The sequence below is a fragment of the Copidosoma floridanum genome, unplaced genomic scaffold, assembly GCF_036245765.1.
Source record: "Copidosoma floridanum isolate Cflo_tuat_1 unplaced genomic scaffold, Cflo_Japanese_pri ptg000026l, whole genome shotgun sequence".
Lineage (NCBI taxonomy): Eukaryota > Metazoa > Arthropoda > Insecta > Hymenoptera > Encyrtidae > Copidosoma > Copidosoma floridanum.
Genome location: NW_028321903.1, coordinates 6830805 through 6855000, shown reverse-complemented (window position 1 = coordinate 6855000; position 24196 = coordinate 6830805). Strand labels below are relative to the sequence as shown.

The 24196-nt window shown below is 37.1% G+C and overlaps 1 protein-coding gene across 4 annotated transcripts in view; it reads right to left on the bottom strand.

The window, feature by feature from the left end:
- Positions 1-4238: 4238 nt before the first annotated feature.
- The window catches only part of Duox (dual oxidase), a 934738-nt gene continuing 914780 nt past the window's right edge, over positions 4239-24196 (bottom strand). For all 4 annotated transcript variants that reach the window (XM_089595596.1, XM_089595599.1, XM_089595598.1 and 1 more), the window contains 3 exons: positions 6424-6579; positions 6204-6332; positions 4239-5147 (listed from right to left, as the gene is read on the bottom strand). In XM_089595596.1, coding sequence (XP_089451722.1) covers positions 5019-5147; positions 6204-6332; positions 6424-6579 — 414 coding nt within the window. In that variant the 3' untranslated portion in view covers positions 4239-5018. The remainder of the gene's footprint in view (positions 5148-6203; positions 6333-6423; positions 6580-24196) is intronic.

Here is a 24196-nt window from a genome sequence, read left to right as displayed (position 1 = left end):
TTATTAGGGTTACATTTACGAATTCGGTGTCAAAATATGAAAGTTACAATGACTGATTAGGAATAGTGAGACACTGACATAAATCATCTTTAGTTATTACGTTAGATACAATATATAGAAGTTTTAAAAGTTGCTGGAACAAGCAAACACTAGCATCTAGCATCCTTGGTTTTTTTTTATATTGATTATTGATAAAATGTACCTATAGACAAGAAAATATTCGCGATTAGTACTCCAACTAGTCTTAAGCAAAATAAATGAAAAAAAATTCATTATTAGGTAATCAAACATTAACGATTTACTAATCTAATAGTTTTTTAATATTATTTATTTTTAAAATGTACTATTTAAAAAGCAAGCAGAGCTGATTATCAGCTTAAATATTTTTAAGTATTATAAATAAATGGAATGTGCCCTTGGACATGCAGGCATCGGTGAATAACAACCTAACTGTTTGTAAGTGTTACTTATTCTAAAGATGTGTCACTTGGCAAGCAAGATTTGGCACAATCTGACTATTTTTAAATATTGTTAACTATAAAATGTAAGCTTTAGCCAGCAAGCATGAGTAGTTCACAACAACAACCTGAATATTTTTAATTTTAATTTAATTATAAAATGAGCCCTTAGACTTTGAAGGATATGTGATTTACTACACAAATTTTTTTTTATTATGAATAAATAACGTTAAAAATAATGACCCAAGTGGTAATGCTATCAAGTCATATCCTTGTTATCCTCATAATTGTACAGGCTGAAACGTCGATTGTTATTTATTTTAATCAATACTTGATAGCATTACCACTTGAGTTATTATTTTTATTTTTTATCATCAGCTATTACTTGAATCTCAAAATGCATTAATAAATAACAAAATGTATTATCAGTCAATTGATCACTACCTTCTAGGAAACTAATGGTTCCTTGTGTTATTTGTGAATGAAATTTTTTCGTAGAAAAGCCATTGTGAGTGGTTACCAACTAATTGCTTTTGTTAGTATTATTTGTTAGTAAAATATGACCTTAGACGAATTAAATTAAGTGATAAACATAGCTGCTTTTAAGTATAGTTAATTAAAAAAATGCATCTTCGGGTAACCAAGCATTAGCAATTAGCAACCAAAGTACTTCTTCGTATTAATTATTATTTAAATGTCTCTCAAGGTAAGCATATATTGGTAATTAGCAAGCAACCCAACAATTTTTCAGAACCTCTTATGTTGTGAGATTGACACTACATTCGTGATAAACAACTTTTAAAACAATATTAAACTAAGTTCTTGAAAGGAGACAAAAAGGTTAGTATTAAACATTTCATTGGACATTTTTGCTCCACTTTTTTACTATTCAAGTCATATCAAAAATTAGTTAGTGGCACATTGTAATGTGGACTTCTAAGAGTGATGCACAGAATTGACATTTGAGGTGCACTTGGTTGTTACAGCTTGACATTTTACTTGGTCAGTGTGACAACATGATGGCAGCTTGTCAACGAAACCATTTCCTGACGATCAAGAATTTCAACAACAGACCGACAACTTTGTTTGCCAATAGCAAACATTTTCGCAATGGAGTTTGCTCATCCATTAAGTTTTCAGTTTATTTTCACAGAATTTATACAAAAATATTGGCAGAATCACAGAATGATTTCAAACTTCTTACTAACAAATAATAGAAACTCTTATTTTCATGTTTTATCAACTCAACTTTATTATTTTCAAAAGTTACAAGGGCAATCGATCTTTTGAATTGTTAAACAGATTCTGGGAAAACCATCACAATTGTTTCTAAACAAACATTTTTGCTTAGCAATGCAATAGAAAAACGAAAAGCATAAACAAAAAATGCAGACGCATCCATATCAGGAAAACATTCATGTAGGATTTCTTTACCAAACATTGTGACGGGAAGAGATAAACGGCATTAGAGCAGCAGCCACTCCCTACCTCGATCTTTAAGATTTGACTTTCCTTTTACTCTAAGTTTATAAAAAAATGTTTAATCAATTTAAAACAATTGAGAAAAAAGTATTGTTTTAATACAAACAAAATTAGTAGACAATGAAAATTACAACTACTTAACTATAACAATCCTCATATCCATACGCGTATGCATACGCATTCCTGATACATACATGAAAGTTGACAAGTTGAAGACCATCTGATCATCTAGTAGCACTCCGTTTTAAATAGTCCAATTATAATTCTAACACGAATGATACGGCTAAAGAACAAAAAACATCATTGTACTTACATGAAGGGATAACGTAGTGACTGTTAAAAATAACTATTAATTAACGTTAGCTGAGACTATTTTCGTTATTAACATCTTTAAACTTACCCGTACTACAATTATTTTTTAAACCATAAAATTATTTATTGAAAATCTTTTAAGTGTTTAAATATTCCACAAATAAATGTAGCTTACAGCATTCTTGTTATATTTATATACAACCGACTATAAGGCAAGAGAGAACATTTTCTCGCTAAGAATGATCGTGTCTGGGATTTACAATTTATAAGTACTACCTTGGCATAGAAAAAATCTATATGTTGGATTAGAAAAAGAGTTATCTTTTGAAAACAGATGATTTATTTCTTACCGCGAGGAAGTAGCAAGCAAACAACTAATACATACCTAATGATGTGTTTTTTATCTATTAAAAAAATGTGAAAAATTGACTTTTTCAGCAGATCTGCAATTATTTTCTTTGCTTTACTATGATGGCATTTTATTTGAATTAAACTAAGATAAATAAATGTCCTTGTGGTAAAAAGAGCCTTTAACACTAAATTAAGGTAGTTTATATCTTAGTGTCAGATCAAGGTAATACCTTGTTTTACAGGAAACTAGTACAGAACCTTATCAAAAAAACAACTTACATTTTTTTCATTGCTGTTATAATGAAGCATAATATTTTTGTTGCATGCACTAATTGAGATTGGAATGGTTATGTTTGTCACGTAAAATTAAATTAATAGAAGTAGTTTTTCTGACTAAAAATCTCTTACGAGGACAAAAAAATTTTAATACTTGTTAACTAAAATTATACACTATTAAGCTTCTTTCTAATAACTACAAATGTCAAGCGAAGTCTGTAAAAAATGATAAAAACTTTTAAAACAGAGTTTTCGTGGCTAAAACACGTCAAAGAATTACACGTTATAATGTATATTACAAAAAAATGAGCAATTCAGGCATAAAAAAAATAAGCTACCTTGAGCCAAAATAAACTCAAGTTTAGACAGAAAAATAGTTTATTGTCTCTTACATAAATACAAAATTTCAGCACTTGTCGCAGTTTAAAAACTTGTCGCAAACTGCTAACCAGATGAAAAAATGCCTCTAGAAAAACGGCCCCAAACAGTTGTTAGCCAAGATAGGCCTGTTTTTCAAACAAAACTTACTCTGTCAAAATTTACTATACATTTTACTATATTGCCGTTTATTTCATTTTTGCACTGAAGTTCGTAGGATTAACAGGGCAGATAGCCACTGTAGAAAATCCACCCATACTCCGCAACCAGGCTCTATAAATTCCAAGCAAGTGTACTAAAAATAAGAAATGTACATAAGAACAAGCAGCAGTATCTTTGATATGTAGTAACAAAAATTGATAATTAATCTTTCGATATACCGTTACTTTTAATAATATTAAGATTTAGCATAGTTGCAATTTCCTGCCAATAACATAAGTATCTTCCTACTTGTTATTAGTTACTTGATTTTACTTACCGCTGCTCTTTTGTATTTTTAAATATAGAAGTTATAGGATCCAGTTTCAATTATTCAAATGTTACATAAATAACTGTACACGCTTACAGTAATCTGAATACAGTAATACAGTAAAAGACTAAATAAGTAACAAAGCATTTTTTTAAGTTCTATGTAGCTAAAAAATAAGTGAAATCGTGACTGAGTACGATCGTTATTTGATTATCCCAATATTTTTATGAATTCTTTGGCAAACATTAGAGCAACTAAAAGAACGATTTTTGTTGTAGACAAAGTAATCTTAATTTTTATAAGAGCGTCATTGTTATCTAATTATGATGGCAACGAAATGCAACTAAGCTTATTTTGTAAATGCTAAGACATGTATAAAATGAGTAGGCCGTTCTTTCTATAAGTAGTTCTGTTAATTTTTCTTTGAAGTAAATAAATGTTTATGCTACATTTAAGGGGAAAATGCATACCACAGCTTTGACACTTAAAAAAAAAAAACAACATCAGCAACAATTGTTAGTAATCTCCAGCAATTAATGACGATTCAGGAAGTGGTTGGTTTGTTTACAGAATGTTGCTTATATCTGCAATCTTAATGTTATTCAAAGCATTATTATATTTAAAAAATCGACATTAACTTATTGTACTTGGTCCTTAAGATATAGTTAGTTTTGTTGTGCATTTTCATTATAAACGCACTCGCTTGAAATCTTTTGATACTGAATGCAGGAAGTGGGCTTGGCCTTTTGCAGAGGCTCTCCACGCTGCTGCTTTTATAAATCAAAGTTGAAGAATGCTTATTTTTTCAGTAAATTTTTTTTTGGAAAACTAGTGTTCAAATTTTTTTTATCGTCATAGCCAGTTTCTAAGAACTTATTTAATTTATCAATAATACTATTATAATTTTTATACTAACGGTGATATTAGGTTGTTGCTTGCCAATTCTATACGTGATCTTTAGGACAAACATCTATTAAAAATAATAACTCTGCTGATTAACTATGTAAAACTTCTTAGTTAAATAGTTAACAAAAATGTGACTGATTCCGCTCAGTATATCTATTCCAGTATTTAATACTTTAGATAAATGGAGTGCAAAGATTTCTCATATTTTATGCTACTTTTAGGTGACAGTATGCAATAGATCCAACAGCAGAAGGACAACAGGAAATAGGTATTCATACATTATTGTAGAACATGTCTTTTCTGTATTTCGAGCTAGAATGCAGTCACTAGCAGAGCTTGTACATCTACTACAGAACGGTATTAATTAAACTATCCTTGAACGTAGCTTAGCCAAAGTTTTCAAAGTGATGAATGAAGTAAGGTAGCTGCCGGCCCTTGTTCACCTCGTCACAGGCTGACATGACGCTCTTGGTCAGTGGACGTGGTCCACAGCTGAAAACTCCTATTTTGCTTACCTAAAAATAATTTTTTATTTATTATTACACTTAGTAATTCAATAAACTATTGTTTACAAGTTTTTGAAATGAGATATTACTGTTTTTGTTGTTATTATTTTTTTGTACAGGTCATCCAATTTTTTTAATATATCATGAGGCCATCTAAACCAACAAATGGCCGATTACAACAGCTTTGAGCATATTTTTTAAAGTTACTATTAATTAAATTGTTGTTTAATTTTATCAATTGAATTAAAGCTAAAAATTAATTAAAAAAAAAGTAAAAATACTTATTCATTTATCACTTCGCTAATTGTGAGAGCCCTCCGTATAAAAATAGTTTTAACACCAACAAAACAATTTTCATTAATTTTTTTTTTTTGTGATTTGTTGTAAAATTAAGCAGTTAAGTGTTAATAAAAAACTGCAGCATTTAAATACAACTTTGATTTTCTAGTTTATTTGGAAGACATTAATATAATAGGAACGTAAATAGTTGAGAGGGCGTTTCAAATCAAAACTGTCTTTTTTAATTTATGCTTAATTTCTTTAAAGGCATTTAGTGACTAAGCGGACATTTCTACCTCATCAACAGCCTTAACATCACATATTTTTGTTTATCATTAGTTGTTTAAATAATTTGGTCCAAAATAATAAGAAAAGGTGCAAAGTTTATTTTTTGACAACTGATTTAGCTCTGAATTCATCATCATGCATTGAAAATTAGAGCTTTAATAGCACGAAGTAATTGTGAAGGAGTACCAAAGTTCTTACAACCTTTAATGCAACTTTAAAAATTATGCGTAGCAATTTTTTAACCTCAATTCTTAATGAGTTATAACAAATTTAAGCAATAATAGTTATTTAAAGTATCAGATTTCTGCATCTTCTTACCATTTTGCATAAAATTAGCTATGAATTAATAATAAGTAAGAACTTTTAAATGTAAAACTGTCGATGACGTCAGAATTTCTGCTAATTTACGGAACGCCTTTAACTCTTATCTAAAATTGTTTACAAACCAAGTTTAACACAAATGTGTAGTACTTCTAGTAACTGCAGAAACGTACTTACATAGCTGTGCTTTTTCTGAACAAATTTTAAAAACGAGGTCATATCTGGTCTTCCAAAATGATTGATTGCCTTTAAACCTGTAAATATACTAGTTTTTGATACTCTATGAAAATGATTTTCACAAATATACTGAAAATAAACAAAAATAGGTAAGGTTATAAATGTGTCTACAAGAATAGGCAAATCACTAGGGAGTCAGATAATTATACATTTGACTTACAAGCATTGTGGTCCGCAAATCAAACTTGTGAAAAAATTGTGTAATGAATATATGAATTTCAAGAACATCTGTAACATCTTTTCTTTCGACATCTCTTAAAACATCAATAAACCATTCGAAATGCTTATGAGATGGACAGATCCATAAGAAATATACCTGTAAAAAATGAGCTTTTACTGCTTTTATCGAAAAAATTTAGTTTAAAATAATGTTCTTTATCAACAGTACACATGTCCATTGTGCCAAATTAAAATAATTGATTTTCTTGCTCAGCGTAAGGCTTAACTTAGATATAGGCGTTGATTTCTTAAGAAAAATTTTTTTTTTAATTTTTAAAACAGGAAAAGTAGCTAAGCAGTGATTTGTACAACATTTTTTTGCTATGAGAATATATGAGTGCATCCATTGAAAACGAACCAGTAGGGGCGTGCACGGCACTTTTTACACAAAATCTCTGATTTTGAACTCGCTCCATGGTAATAAAAAATATAGAAAAAATATAGAATTAATATATTATATATATATATATATATATATATATATATATATATATATATATATTGTGAGGTGTCGCGTATTGCTCGCCTTGCAGTCAGCAGCAAGACGCTGTTCACCTTATATTTATTAATAATTATCCTTAAGGGCCGGTAGGATAGGTGGGTAACCGGCATTCAAATACCTACTATTAAAGAAAACACATCTATTTATCTACAAAGATAATGCGTTTATTATAGCAATAACTATGTATTACACACAAAAGAATGTCAGCGTCCAGCCATCCGACAAGACCTATCAACTAACAATTCGGCCCTGTGGGTCCGGCAGTTGCTGTTTGGCACAGTGCTCTCACGGTAGGGACAGGATTAAGGGACACAGGCCTACCGTTAACACTCCTATGGTGAGGTACACCGCAACTTGACCACGGGCACTGGGAGATCCGTCTGGCAGGTATCAGCACTCGGATGGCACAAGTCCCAGCAGAAGCCGCGTGTATACGCCTGCAACCGGTCGGGTCAGCAACAGGTAGCCGTGGCTGCGTCTCCTGTTGTCACCTGATACCGAGCTCGCCTCACTAGCTTACGCAAAACTCAACCGACGTATATCAGAGTACGACTTTACGGTGAGCAGACAAGAGAGAGAGTGTCTCTTCTCCCGGCCCGCTGATCCGTGCTGCCCTGGCACCTCAGCCACTTACACAGGTGTGTGTTGCGTTGTTACACACACACACTCACCAGGTGTTACCCACAGTCGGGAATCGGTTGTGTTGCCCATAGTAGGAATGGATACCTATGTATGGGTTTGGGATAAGGTAGGGGTAGTGCGCACTGTACCGCCTCTCCTCCTGTCTGCTATCACAAAACCGGTATTCTGACTGTGACGGTGACTCGTCACGTCACAAATCCCCCTTCGCAAACCCTGGTTTCACCCTGATTTTCATGTCCTATAAGGTGTGCGTTCGAATCTAGCTAATTGCCCTATCCGGACGGATGTGTAGGATGACGTAGAGTATTTGTTTGCGTATAGTGTAGCAGATCGTCTACTTCTTCAGGATTCAGCAGGAAATACTGGTCGGCCTTAATTAACGGCCTTGTTGGTGTGACGAGCGGTGTACTGTCACGGTATTGTGTGTGGTGTCAGTGTAAACACTAGTTATTAGCATTCCCTACTGTCGGATGGCAGGGTGCAGGTGCACTCGCCTGTGCTTACAATTGAACTTAAAAGTAGTTTACGACAACCAGTATCGATATATTCCTGGGTGTCGGATATAAAAACAAATAAAAGAAACTGACTGCAGCAATAGATAACAGTGCCTTAACTAAATCAAATTATAAATCAAACGACAACAATAAAAAACTTTTTTTTTTTTTTTTTTTTTTTTTAAAACAGGAAATTAAGAATGCAGTGAAAATTGCGCGATATTATAATCAACAAAAAAAACTACGTGCCTATCCGGTGGGGCAGGATTATCTGTTCATCTCATCATGTAGATGTGTCACAAAAATTAAATTAATAAAAACTTTACTTTTTTTATATCCATAACTCAAAAAAAAAATGACTTCGTCCTTTTTGATTGGACAGAGCCGTAAGGGCTCTTTCCTGCTCCCACCGTCAGTGCTCTAGTGCTATTCGCACTTTACAATTTCACTTACCTGCCCTTCGGTACCTCCCCGTGCCCAAACTCAGCCAATACCTTGGCTGGTAACATAAAAAACGGGGAAAGAGAGGAAAACAAAAAAAATTTTCAACTGGCAGTGGCAGGAAAGTAAAGAAACAGGTAGGCAAACGTAAGGGAACAGAAAGATTTCTTGCAATACTAGGTAAGGAAGCCAATGTTGTATGCCACTGTCTGTTCCAATCAAAATAATTAGACATAAATTCGTTGCGTGATACCGTGCTACTCAGTGCGCTTAAAAAATAATATTAAAATTTACATAAAATAAAGTTTTATTGTTCGTTCATTTACTTCCGTGTGGATAAATAAATTGTGAAGCCTTTATTTTCAGGTTAAAGGACTATATTTAAAGAAAAAATACATAATAATACTAATAATTAAAATGATAGCAATTTGTTGAAGTAATATAAAATAAATCCTCCATTTGGGATTGGAATCGAAACAAAAAGAATAAGAAAGAAGAGAAGAAAAAAAAAAAAAAATTCTCTGTAGGGATAATCAATGTACGCTCCTCAGCGTGGCATGTTGGTGCCTGCCTGCCTTGCCAAATAGGCTCGCCTTTCTGCTGCCCAGAGGTCACGACAATGTGGACAGTTTGTGATGCTCACCCCTTTTTTTCCACATTTGTGGCAAAACTTTGTCGCTGGGTCGCGCGTCGTACACTGTGCGTAACGATGCCCCAGATTCCCGCAATTCCAACATCCCAGATTCGGAACAGATATGGCCTCCGGAGTCGGCATCGTCTCCTCTCCCAGAAGGTCCGCTTCTGGGGTGAACGGTGGGGGTCCAGGCATTCCCCTTGGCCAAGTTACCCGCATGTCCATGAGTCGTGGAATCCTTGCCGTTTCCGGAATCACCTGCAGGGATGGTGGTACTGCTCGTCGGGGTGGGCAGGCCGGCGCCGATGCTGTCAGGGGCACGTATCCTCGTTGTGCTAGGTGGATCTGCCTGAGCACCGACTGGATCGTCTCCATGTCCTCTACTGGCCGAGGTCCCTCCGCCGGGGTGTCGGCAATCTCCAAGAGCTGCTCCAGCATCCTGGGGCTCAGTCTGCCTACCGGCTCCGGGTCGGGGCGGATCTGGCGTGCAGTGATTCTGGTGGGCGCCGGAGTTGGGATCGGTGGTGGCAAGTCATACCCTGGGGGGGGGAGGAACCACATCTACCTCCCTTGGTGTGGGTGGCCCCTCGGCTCTGGGACCTGGTAACTGGCCGTCGGTCGGGATCGGTGCCCTGGGCTGTGGTCTCCTCTCCGTAGGTGGCCCTGATTGGATGACCGATCGTATTTGGGGAATGACTCTGCCTGGTTGCCTCATCTTTTCTCCACTTGGCTCGCGGTACAGGTCGTTGAGCCGCGGATCCCGTCCTCGCCTCGATGTGTCTGCCCATGCCTTGCGTCCAGTTGGTTGGCGCCGGATTCGTTGTCCTCTCATGATTAGGGTCTGTAGGGATATAGCTCACTTTAGATTCATTGTCCAATGAATGGCGTGGGGGTGTGTACCGCTTGAGGTCATTAATATGAGTTTTTACTACTTTTCCTGTCGCGGTGTCCCTTACTTCCACTACTACGTCCGAGAGCAATTGAGTTACTATACAGGGACCCACAAATTTGGGTGCGAGTTTCGCGTCATCCCTGGGTTCCTAAGGATAGTACGTGATTTCTCCGCATCACACTGTCCCCCAATGCAAATGATTCTGCCCTTCGCCCCCGATTATAATATTTCGCCTGCTTCTCTCGCACTAACTCAAGGTGCTTCCCTACCAAATCCCTAATCATTTCTAAGTGGCTTACCCTATCGGCCCATAAGGAGGTATTTGTTAGGTCTAATGGTGCAGTTGGTGGGTCGCGTTTCGGAAGAGCTACAGGTGGAGGATTTCGGCTAAAGTTCAGGAACGCCGGGGTGAGTTTCGTGGACGCTTGCTCCATCGTGTTCATTGCAAATGCAAACTCTTGTAGGTGTATATCCCACAGCCGGTGATCCTTATCCAAAAACGAGTTTATCATCGGGTTCAAGGTGCGAATGACACGCTCTGCCGGGTTGGCTTGTGCGTGGTATGGTAGGATGGTTGAGTGTTCAATGCCATAATTTTATCACATTTCTTTCAGTTCCCGGTTGACAAATTCGGTGCCGTTATCTGTTAAGATGTATTTCGGTTTTCCCCACCTGTTCAATACTAGCTCCTCTACCGCTTTCCTGATGCTTTTTCCGTCTGCCTTTCGGAGTGCTTTTAACTCTACATATTTCGTAAATAGGTCCTGGATGATCAAGATATATCGGTGCCCATTCTTCGATGGAGGTTTTGGTCCTGAAATATCCATAGCTATAGCCATCCATGGTTGCTCAGTGATTCTTTCCCCCATGAATCCGACAGGAGCTTTCTGTAGGACTTTTTGCTGTTGACACTCTTGACATTCCCGGACATACTGAACCACATCTTGGAAACAACCCGGCCAATAATAATAGTTGGCGAGACGAGCATAGGTCTTCTCCACTCCTAGGTGACCTGCCTGGGGGGCATCGTGGGCATCGTATAGTGCCTGGACGCGGTGTTCCTTTGGTAGGACGATTTTCCATTCGTCGAGGTCCTCCATCGTTGAACTAACGATAGGGTTTGGTTTGTGGAAGAATAGAGCTCTATTCTCATATTTCCAGTTTGCAAATTTCTGTGGAGCAGCCTGCACCCCCTTGACTCGCTTCAAGAACCATTCATCGCGTACTTGCTCGGCATCGGGAGTAATTACTGCGACTGAATTTTCTTGGGCACGGGATAGGGCATCTGGGACTTGATGTAGTTTACCTTTTCTATGGACAAACTCCAAGTCGTATGCCTGCAACGCAGTGTTCCATCGAGCCAATCTCCCTACTGGGTCCTTCAATCTATTGAGCCATAACAGGCTGCTGTGGTCAGTAATTACTGTTACCCGTTCCCCTTGCAAATATCCCCTTAATCGATCTACAGCCCACAGCAGAGCCAAACATTCCTTCTCAGTTACGGTGTAATTACGTTCCGGTTTGCTTAGTGTGCGGCTGACATAACATATCGGGTGTTCTTCACCTTCAAGGGTTTGGGTTAACACTGCGGCTACATTATAGTCACTGGCGTCAGTTTGTAGGACGAACGGTTGCGTAAAGTCGGGCCTCGATAGGACAGGGGCTTCGGTTAGAGCTTGTTTGAGGCTCTCAAATGCTGACTGCTGCTCCTCAGCCCATTGCCATTTCATGTCTTTGGACATTAGCTTCGTTAAGGGCGATTTCTTTTCGGCGAGATCGGGGATAAACCTGGAATACCATCCAATCATTCCTATAAATCTCTTAAGTTGTTTGAGGTTGGTAGGTGCGGGATATTCTAAGATTGGCCGGACTTTGTCAACATCTGTCCTAAGTCCCTTCCCGTCCACCACGTATCCAAGGTACTTAACTTCTCCACACCCGAATTCTGATTTTTCTCGGTTAATCACGAGATTCGCCTCCCTTAATGCCTTTAAAACAATTCTCAGCCACTTGACGTGCTCTTTGAACGTTTCTGTGACGATGATAATGTCGTCCATGTATGTGTATACGTATGGTTCCCACTCCGGTTTAATAATTTGGTCCATGATGGTCTGGAATGTAGCTGGGGCGTTGGTCAGTCCATAGGGCATGCGCACGTATTGATATAACCCTCTACCGGGTACAGCAAAGGCTGTGTATTCCTTGCTGTTCTCATCCAAGAGGATTTAATGATAGGCCTCACTGAGGTCGATTTTTGATATATACCTCGCCCGGCGCGATTTGTCCAGAATATCATCCATAAGTCGCATGGGGTACGCGTTTTTTCGCGTAATTTCATTAAGTTTCCGGTAATCTATACAAAACCGAAACTTTCCGTTGGCTTTTGGCGCCAAAAGCGGACAGCTGCACCACGCGCTTTCCGATTCCTCGATGATATTTTCATGCAACAAACGGTCTATCTCATCGTACGCAATCTGCAGGACTTTAGGCGCATACCGTCGGGGACGTTGTTTAATTGGGGGGTGACCTTGTACGTCAATACTATGTTTAGCTACGGTAGTTATGCCGAGCTTGTCTGGTCGAGGGATTATCAATTCATCTAGGATTTTCTCTAGCTCGTTCTCCTCAGTAGAGGTCATCGTTACCAATCCCCCCGCAGCAGCAATCGCTGCTGAACGTATTTGATCACCATCCTTACCCTTAAATTCTTGCCAGGGACTTGTGGGGGTACGCCATATATCCTTACCATAATCGATGGTAACTTTGAAAGTTCGTAGGAAATCTATCCCAAAAATGGCTTCGTACTCTAATTCGTCCACTAACCCCAACGTTAACGTCTCGGTAGTTCGCCCAATGGTTAACGGAACGCTTACAGTGCCTTGAACAGCCAGTACTTTGCCGCTTGCAACAGAAATTGTTGCACGACAGGGTTGAAAATTCCTCACTCGCCTAGTGATCCCTTTTCCCAGGTAACAGTGCACTGCGCCACTATCCACGAGGGCGTGCATTTTAATACCTGCGACATCAAGCGGTAAATAGTAACGAGGGTCCTCAGCAAGTGCCAAAACTTCTATTGCCCTTTCAGTTCCATATGTCCCCCACCCAAGTCCTCGACTCGTGGCGGACACCTTATCTACGGTCGACGATAGGAAGCTCAGCCATTGCCGCTCCTTCTGTCCTTTGCTTCGGAGATGGGTGTTTTTAAACTCCCAACTTCCTAGGCCCCATTTGTACATACTGTTGGCTATGCAACTAATTCTATTCATCGCTTCGTTTGTCCAGTATATTATCGTTGTTATAACTTTGGCCCCGTAACTCATGAAACCCAACAGAGCCATTTGGAAAAATTCTCCCAGTCGATAAACCTGCCGATTACTACACCTCTGTACATCGCCTAGTTTCCCTACTAGCCATGTCATAAATGTCAGTACCGCAAGTCCTATTGCTGAAGAAATTTTCGGAGTCTCCTGTTGGTCTGTATGGTTAGCTGCCTTAATTACTTCTATTTCTGGTTCATTTGGAGTCGCGTATTGTTCCGGCGGGGCGGCTCCGACTCCTACTGCCCCCCTCCTCTGGCGTTTCCCGTCCTTTCCGTGTTACATTTGGGGCACTTGTAGCGCTTGTTCCCTATCTTGCCGCATTTGGTACAATATTCTCGGTAGGGGCAATCATTACGCCAGTGTCCCACATTTCGGCAAATGAAGCACGATCGGTCCCTGTTATCTGTAGTGGTATTTTCACCAGGGGTTTTCGCGTTATTGCCAGTTGACTTCTTCTCTTTAAAAGCTGAAGCCTGCGCATTCTGGCGCCGTTCAGCTACCTCTTGTCTTTCTAGCATCATACCTTTCAACGGAGCTAGCATTTCTTCAAGCTGCTGTTGCACAGTTTTATGATGCTTCTCTGTCTTATCCTCCCCGCTCAGTAGGGTGTTGGTTGTTGGCGTTGACGTTTTTATATCCTCGACGTTAGGGGTGAGGGTACTTGATACTGCCGCTATCTTCTTTGGTGTATTCTGTTTTCGGAGAATGAAAGATGTTGCCGGGAACAAACTATCCTCAGGTAGCGGGGGTGGGCGGTATTCTCTATCCTGTTGCTGGGTTAATTCAACATTTTTGCCCAACAGCAAAAAATCGTTAAAGTTGTTTATCTGTGCCCTTAAAATTCTACCGCGATAATAAGGATGAAGATTCCTGTATGCCCGATTAGTTTGTTCGTAGAGCGGCAGGGGTGGGTAAATTTTATCTAATAGGGTTCGCAGATTGGATAGGTAACTTGCTATATCCTCATGCGGCGCCTGTGTGCGTCTTTCAGCTTCTTTATTCACCCTACCCTGTAAATCATATATCCCATATTGTAGTTGGAAAGCGGTTATGAATTCGCCTATAGAACGCCAGTTGTATTTTTCCCGTCGGAACCAGTTGTTTGTTTCTGCGTCAAACACTGCCGGTAACACCCTTAATAATTCCTCTAGTGACAAGTTGTACGTCGTCACGCATTCCCATAGTCGGGTCAAAAAATCCTCAGGATCATCTTTAGCACGTCCGCGAAATTCAACATTCCAGCGGGTCAACAAATCTAGCGTGTACCTTTCGCACCTAATTTGTGATTCGCGCTGTTGTGCTGATATTCCCACGCCTGATAAAGTTAAATTATGTTGATTATACCCTGCGTTAGTGCTGGGAATATCTCCATAAATGCCTCTGCTTTGTCCACCTTGGTTAGCTGAGGTCGAATTGCAGTGATCTTGAGGCCCTGTGGTAAATCGATGTTCGTGAGGAAAATTATCTGGGCTATGACTTTGTATCTCTACACGTGGATGACTGATGCTGCCAGTTGTTGGTAACTGCATACTCGCGTAATTAAGGAACGAATGTAAAGGTACATTTTGCGTTTGGGCTGTGGGTGTTCGAGTCTGCGGGGGCAGCGAGTGTACCGTTGAGTGCGCTCGAGGCACGTTTGACATATCGTGGGGTACGTGTTGTTGTGTGTGGCTATTCGTTTTACGCCTTGCATCCGTGTACCCCATTTGTGCGCTTGTGTTGTGATCCTGAGATGCCAAGCCTTCATAGTTATGGTCGGTAGGGTGTCCGTCTGACCACTTTACCCGACGGTCGTTTGCAGCACTACTCTCTCTATCCCCCGATGCCAAAGCTGTTTGACGGTTATTACCACTTAGTGCCATAGATGTATGTTCGCCCATGGTTAGACCTGTCCTTTGTTCCTTGTTTACAGTCCCTATGTTTTCGCCGGCAGCTCTATTTGCCCCCAAGTTACGTACAGGACCTGCTGCTAATACTCGTGACGGTCTACTCGTAGGTTCCTGAAGTATCTCTTGCAGGGGCCACTCATACGACCCTCTGTAGGGTTGTGTTGCTCCGTGTGTATTGGATGGTACGTTTTGTTTATCTCGTACTACCGATTCCATATTTAATTGGTCACTTTGCTCCCTCACATTATTAAGATCGCGACGTACTTGCCCGCTTACAACTTCACGGAATTGTTGATTTGCAGGTGACGATGTGGTGGCTCGATTCTCTCGTGTGACACTTGCGTCTGCCTCCGACGATTCGTCGTATCTGAATTGTGTTTCACGGCGTCCCGGCCTATACTCCATGTCTGAAAAGTCTATAGTCCAACTATTTTTCTCTACTCGAGTGACTTCATCTATTTCCTTAGTCCATATTGCAGCTGTTGGTCCTATATATTTTCTGCTCAAGAAACGTTGTAATCTATCTCTAGCTTCCGGCGTGGTTCCATTACTTTTTAACCCTAGCAATATTAAATACTGGAATATTTCCCCGTCCATGTATAGTTTAATTGTGTCCTCGATTACTTTATTTATTGTCTCATGGCTCAGCGCTTGGAGTTCGTCCCCCCCTGTTACGCTTGCGCTGAAGGAGAATTCCAAATCCTCTAGTGAGACTGTCATATTTTGTATGTAGAACGCTAGGGGTCACGAAATAAACAAAGCCAAATAGTCGAGTATACACGATAAGGTCTTATTATATCGCTTGTATGGGTTGATGTTATACTGTGTATTTACAAGTAGCTTGAAATTATTAAGCTACTGTAGGGATTATGCCGAACAAATTCTTTACCACATAATATATTGGTGTTGGTACGCTGCTAACTAAATGTAAACACTACCGTCTTCAACTTTCCCTTGTTATTGAATTTTCGATTCGTATATCATATACAATCTACACTACACAGTAGTTAATCCTGTATAAGGTCGCACTTGAGAAATAAAAGAAAACACCTTGTTTTTATTTCACTACACGCTAGCAAAGGTAAACGGTAGGGAAAAATGAACGATCAACTTTTAATTTGATATATATACAACTTATTATCAAGTAATAAGTACTGTTTAAATTTAAACTTCGTTAAAGGAGTAGCACGCACCAACAGCACAAATAATGTGCCGGCAACTAAGTTACAACATAACCATTATAATGTGCAAAAAAAACAAATTTAGCATGAAAATAATATCCAATACACAGCGTGCACACAAAACGGCCGTAAGAGAGCACCGTGCCGGACAATTGCCTAAACAACTAATCGAGCGCCATATGAGGTGTCGCGTCTTGCTCGCCTTGCAGTCAGCAGCAAGACGCTGTTCACCTTATATTTATTAATAATTATTCTTAAGGGCCGGTAGGATAGGTGGGTAACCGGCATTCAAATACCTACTATTAAAGAAAACACATCTATTTATCTACAAAGATAATGCGTTTATTATAGCAATAACTATGTATTACACACAAAAGAATGTCAGCGTCCAGCCATCCGACAAGACCTATCAACTAACAATTCGGCCCTGTGGGTCCGGCAGTTGCTGTTTGGCACAGTGCTCTCACGGTAGGGACAGGATTAAGGGACACAGGCCTACCGTTAACACTCCTATGGTGAGGTACACCGCAACTTGACCACGGGCACTGGGAGATCCGTCTGGCAGGTATCAGCACTCGGATGGCACAAGTCCCAGCAGAAGCCGCGTGTATACGCCTGCAACCGGTCGGGTCAGCAACAGGTAGCCGTGGCTGCGTCTCCTGTTGTCACCTGATACCGAGCTCGCCTCACTAGCTTACGCAAAACTCAACCGACGTATATCAGAGTACGACTTTACGGTGAGCAGACAAGAGAGAGAGTGTCTCTTCTCCCGGCCCGCTGATCCGTGCTGCCCTGGCACCTCAGCCACTTACACAGGTGTGTGTTGCGTTGTTACACACACACACACACCAGGTGTTACCCACAGTCGGGAATCGGTTGTGTTGCCCATAGTAGGAATGGATACCTATGTATGGGTTTGGGATAAGGTAGGGGTAGTGCGCACTGTACCGCCTCTCCTCCTGTCTGCTATCACAAAACCGGTATTCTGACTGTGACGGTGACTTGTCACGTCACAATATATCTATATATATTAACTACTCTTTCCGATCGTGGCCTTGACTTTTTATAAAAAAAACCATTTTTAGGTTAGAAGTGCATTTTATTATTTAAATCAATTTTTCAAGTTAAGGGGAAACTCTAATTAGGAAAATGATATGAACAATCAAAAGATCAGGTCAAAATATATCGAAAATGAATCTTTTTAGGTTGAAGAAATAATATTTAGGCTTTTTATTAATGTAAAAAAATATACGGGTATGCGCGTAAGACCTGTCTTGATACGCAGCCACGAGCCGCAGTCAGGTATCATCATTGTTCAGCGCGATCATCGAACGATCAACGATCCGTAATATTTTTTAAGTACACAAAAAAAATTATTTTGTAACAATCTTTTTAATTTTAATGTTTATTACGTTTTTCCTTTACTTTTTTTTCCAAAAGGGGAGCCTGATTATGTATAAAGCTTACATCCTTCACCCGAGATAAAATAGATATCTATAAATAGAAAATTTAGAAAATTATAAATATAATTAAAAAAGTATGAAAATCCATGTAGTATGATAAATAAAGTATATGAAATACATTACTAAAAATATATTTCACAGTTATAAAAGAGTAAAAAAATAATATTAAAAATAATATTGTCACTACAGTTTGCTCGTCATAATTAGGTCTTCTTATTTTTTTAATCTGTTTCTGTCTTACTTCTACGATTTCTACACCAAAAGCGCTAATACAGTGGGTTTAAATGTGTTTCAAGAACATTATTTGTTTTTTTTATTTTTAAGAAGAGCACCTCTTAAACCAAGAAGAACTTGAGGAAAGGTATGAATCTGGGGAAAAATTTACTAGGACCTTATCCTACCACTGTGCTTCTGTTGTGAAAGATGCAGATGGTTTGAAATTTTCCAAGTTTTCTGCATTCACTGAAGTTTACTTGCATTCCCCCCATTAAGAAGACTAGAAATAATTTTAAAATATTTAAAGAGGAAATATCAGTCCAGTTGTAACACAGAAACAAACGCAAAAAATAAGAATAATTAAATATAAGGAGCAAACTCTAGTGATAATGTTATTTTTAATATTATTTTTTTGCTGTTTTTTAACTGTAAAATATAGTGTAAGTAATATATTTTGAATACGTCGTTTGTAATAATTCATGGATTTTTATACCTAGTTTATTATATCTATAGTTCCCTCAATTTTCAATTTATAGATATAAATTTTACCTCAGGTAAAGGATTTAAGCCTTATATATAATTAATCTCTTATTTTCGAAGAAAAAAATTAAGGAAAAACATAATGAACATTTAAAATAAAAAGATCATTAAAAAAAAAATCTTTTTGTGTACTTAAAAAATATTACGGATCGTTCGATGAGTGCGCCGAACAATAATGATACCTTGGATCAGAAAGAAGAGGTCAAAATCGATCGATTCGATACTTTACTACATTTTTTTTATTATTCTTTATTGCCATTGAGCGAGTTCAAAATCAGAGGTTTTGTGTAAAAAGTTCCATGCACGCCCTCACTAGTATACTTTCAATGGACGCACTCATAGATGGAGGAGATAAGAAAAACAATTATGGCTGAGTATAAGTGCATTTTCGGAGGATTTACTGTTAACATTGAGATGTTATGTCATTTTTAAGGGCACCACTTGTCATTTGCATAGTGGATATGCTCTTTATGGATAGTAACAACAAAATAGCCAAATTTGTAAAATAAGCTATTCTACTAAAGAAAATTGAAACTGCTGCTTGGTCTTAGTATTTGAAGTAGGAAAACAAGTTTAACTTCGGCATCGTCGATTGGAGCTTAAATAATAAAATGAGCAACCGAATTGCAGATAATTGAAAAGTCATGTGATTTCTTATTGTCCTCACCGTGCGTCATGACTAAAAAATATACTTATACAACTAAGTAATCAACGTAATTTCTTTTAAAAACCTATTTACGACAAATTATGTTACATAGCAATAGTCTTAAAGTTGTCTGGTTGAATAAATAAGAAAATTCATCTTTTTTCAGATTGTCTTTTATGACAAGCTGTAAACCTAAGTGTTGTTTAACTTAGAGATCTGGATAAATAATAATTTTACATAGTCTTAGTAGTAGCAGTAAGCTAAGATTTTGTTAAATGAAAAAAAATTATCTTACACATCTCTTCATCGCTTGATAAATTAAAATAATATCCTTAAGTCAGCATTTACTTAAAATTTTAAAGGGGCATTAATGTTTTTGACGTTCAATTTACATTTTGTACCAGTCAAATGGTAATATTACTTTGTTTCCTTTTTTTTTGGTGTACGAGTTCATGATCGTATGGTACTAAAAGTGTTGTGGAATAAGTGAGTTGTGCTCAAAAGTGGAACGAAACTTTACAGTTTTTAGACAACTATTTCAGAATTATGCTCAGCTAATAGTTTATAACTACCTAACTGCCATTGAATGAAGTCTTCGGAAATTTTAACACTTTTATCTTTTTTGACCTCTTATTTTTGTTAAAAGACACAGTTTTTTAGGATCCCAACTACGCTACTGTACCTTTTAGACTTAGAGTTTAACTGATGCAGATGATGTAGACTAAAACTTTTTTTCTCTGTCTTATTAAATAAGGGATTTTTTTATAGATGTTTAAAACTGAATAGTTCTGGTGGTCAAGAAAAAGCACAGTAAAGCGAAGATTATGTTTTCAGATTTTACTGAAAATTTTAGAACTTACATCAACTGCAATCATGTCAAATGAGATAATAAATGAGACACTCGTCTACTAAAACCTCCTTCATTAAAACTTATTGATTTTAAAACAAAACATTGTTATTAAGGTAACCACGTTCGTTGTTGAACACAAGTATAAGAAACTTTCTTCTCTTGCTTCCCTGTCTTCCTGCGTAAAAACGTCTCTTCGATCACGTCCATGAGAAGAAAAATTTTTTAATCTTTTCTTGTCCCCTAGCCTCGCACTTATAATAGTAGAACCGTGCTTTAAATCAACATGCAGCCTTGGTGATATCTCCTCTCCTGACCACCAAGCATACGAACATTAGCACATCTATATATATACCACTTTGTGTGTTAAAACAATTACTATGAACCTTTTTTTAGGCATAATTTATAAAGTTTATAACAAGGCAATAAGTACTGTGAAAAAACTACTTCCTAGCGTCGGGAACATCTTCCTTACCGTACAACTCCTCTGAAGTTTGTACTTCTGAAATACTGCTGAAAATGAACAAATACTTGCGTAGCTACCTTTGCCAAAAAAAGTCAGCAAAATGTTGCGCTATCTGCCAATGCTTTTGCGTACATAATAATCAGCCTTTATTGATTCTTAATCTTATTTCACTAAATAATTCACCCATCAAAAGTGATTGGGGGTCTACGATTTTAGATAGCGTTTTTCGGTGGATGCGTGTAGTAATGGACGTGATTTAATACAATGTTCGATTTTGCCTAGAGTGCTAACAAGTACCTCTTTTCGGAGAGAGTGGGATTTAAATATAACGTTAAGTGCTGATTTATTAGAATAAACAAGGCACTTCCAAGAGCCTTTCATGCACGTTGCCCCTGGAGGATTGAATTAACATATATATAAATTTTTTCTGAGAAACAGATTCGGTGACTTGAAAAAACTCTTTTTTTTATTGCGTTTTTCAACTAACTATTCATACCTTGAAGATTTTTTCCAATATTGCTAAAAATAATCAATGGTCTTTCTCTACATGCCTTAAAACGTTTCAGAGCAATAATGGCAGAATCTGTGTTTACACTATTAGCCAACTCAATGTGAATAGCCAGGGTAGTCATACACGTAAAGAATACACCATATCATTTCTCTTTTATTTTGCCTATTGCTACTTTAATTGGACCAAAATAGTTAAGATCACAGTAAGTAAATGGCCCTAGGTGATATTCTCATCAAGATAACGGTAACTCTGTCATTTTTGGATTTGTCGCTTTTGCACAAAGAATCTTACGTAAAATACATTCGTTTGTCAGACTTCTTATTCCCTGTCTTGAACAAACCATATAATAGAATTGCCTAATTTCATTGATGACACTCTCATTGCTTGACATATAAAATTAACTATGAAAGTTTTTAATTAAAATGCCAACAGTATATTCTTTTGCTTTCGAAGTTATTAGTTTTCCAGGAATAAGATTAATTCTATGTTTTTAAGCGTATGCCCACGTATTATAAATCGTCTTTTTTATCAATATAAGGGCTTCAATCTTTCAAGGGACTAATTTTTGAAATTTCTTTTTTGCTCTTTTAAGACTAAAATGTCTGTGTAGGATAATTTTTTCTGACTTCGTTTGAGATAAGAATGCTTCGCACGTGTTCTTAACTTAATCGAGTGAACTATTTTCTTTTTATATGACATACAGCTTCAGAAACAAGTGTGCCTACGTTAATTAGTTTTATCTATGATGAAAATCTAGTGATATCAATAACTAGATTTTCTGAATATGCATGAAAAACCGTTACTTTTATTTCTTTGTGCTCTCTTTCTGTACATTCTTCGTGTTTTTCTTGACGATGCCTTTGGCCATAATGATTCGTTTTTGCATAAGGATGGTGATATCCACACGGAAAAAAAAAACCAAGCAATTATAGCAAGGGCACTGTTTACACTGTTACAGTATGAGACACCTTATATGTAATACGCGTGAATGCATACAAAAATACTGTAGATTTTACAAGTATAATTCATCAGATGTGACTATACCAATATAGTATGGTCTACGAGCTTGGACAGCATGGAACGCGCTGCCGTAGCGCGTGGAGCCCACGTGCCAAGTGTATCGTGTCATCAAGTCTCATCATAATCTCCCTCTACAATTCGAATTTATTGTAAAAAATACCGAAATTCATTCCTGAATTTTTTTGATACTCTTTCCTGAAATAATAATGAAATTTTATATTTATATTAACTGATGTGTAATATAATTCAATATTTTTTTAGTAATACACCTAAGCAAGTTGCTGCAAAGAATTTATGTTGGTCATAAGGAAATAATTGAATTCTAAGCTTATTTTAAATATTTAAAAAGTATACATTACCAAAAAATAGAAAAAAGTATCTTGCCAAAACGTATAAAAATAAATAAGTTTGTGAACTTATTTAAAATAATTAACGCAATTAGTCCAGATCAAGCTATAATGATTATGTACAAAATAGTACAATGTCAACGTTAACTTTACCCCATACAACACTTTACATCGACGTTAACACAGCGTTTAACGCTGCGCTTAGAGAATAGGACCCCTGATCCCTGTCAGTTATGCTTTTACATCTGTATACTACATACTATATACTTATCTAAACAAACTCGCATTTTTAATATATATTGCAGTACACAGGCAAAAATTGGTATCAAAAAGTAATGAAGATTTCCATTATTTTGTTGTGCTAATGATCTATTTCTTTCTCTCTAAAAAGAATCGTTGTGCCCCTCGATTTTCTTCACAAATTTTAGTTTTTGGGAAAATATCTTTGATGTTTGCTTTAGTTGTCTAAGAATATTGATTCAATTACATTGAAACTCCCGGTAACGTTTTGAAGAGGTCTAACCCTATGAACAGTAGATCTTTAAAGCTCGTACGCTCACTTTTCGCAGCTGCGTCAAAAACTAGTCTAACTTTACCTGGCAGATACCAAATCCTCACTTTTTTGGTTTTCAGAAGCTTTTTCCGTACAACTATTTTCGAATAAGAGCTTCATCATGTGATAGTACATTTCCATAAATTTTTAATCACGATGAAGATTTTTTTCTGAAAAACGCAGTCTTCATTCAGTGGCCATGCACCTGTCACATTCTAATTTCTATCGTTCCACAGCAAACGTACTTCCTAAACACCGTTTACGTATTTGCTTAAATCATTTTAGAATTTGCACTGTGTGTACGTCTTCGGAAAAATATATACAAAAAATAATGTAGATGTCAAAACCCCTGGCAGTAGTTAAACATTCAACTGTAGTGTTTCTAAACTTAATACATATACGTATACCTTAATACATAACTATGTAACACGTGATTTCTGCATTCTAAGAAGCTCCACGTTTGCTCTGATATATATTACATGTACAAATATTCCACATGTAATGCAGAACAAAACAAGAATTCTCCCCATACTGCACCACGAGAAAAGTACTTTTGTCCTGTTACGCAAAACGAGAATTTTTTTATTTAAAATTACTATTCGTGCATTTCATGACATTAGATATATACACTCAATCCTTTTTGGAATTTTTGAATCAGACAATTTAAAAATTTGTTTAAAATTTGTCTACACTAAAAGTAAATACTCTACTCTATCTAGTTGAGATTGGGGAAAGCAATAGGCATAGCTATTTTTCATTATATAGTTGTAATTTTTGATTAAAATCGTTTTCTACTACTATTTGTAATTTAATATTGAAATTTACCTGTGCTTCACTAGTTTTTACTAATCTTTAAATACTTGATAAGAATAAAAATTTGGTCACGTGACAATAATTTTTTTAATACGTAACAGAAAAAAAAAGTTAGTTACAGGTAGAATATGCAGCATGTAGCTTTGTCTTTAAGATATGACTTTTGTTATTTCTTGGATTATCCTGATTGTATGTATTAATCCGTGTAAAATGTATTTTTTCACCGCAATAATTGTTTTTTATTTGTGCCATTGATTTTAACCTTTGTGGCTTTCTTTTGAGATACAACTGTTCTTC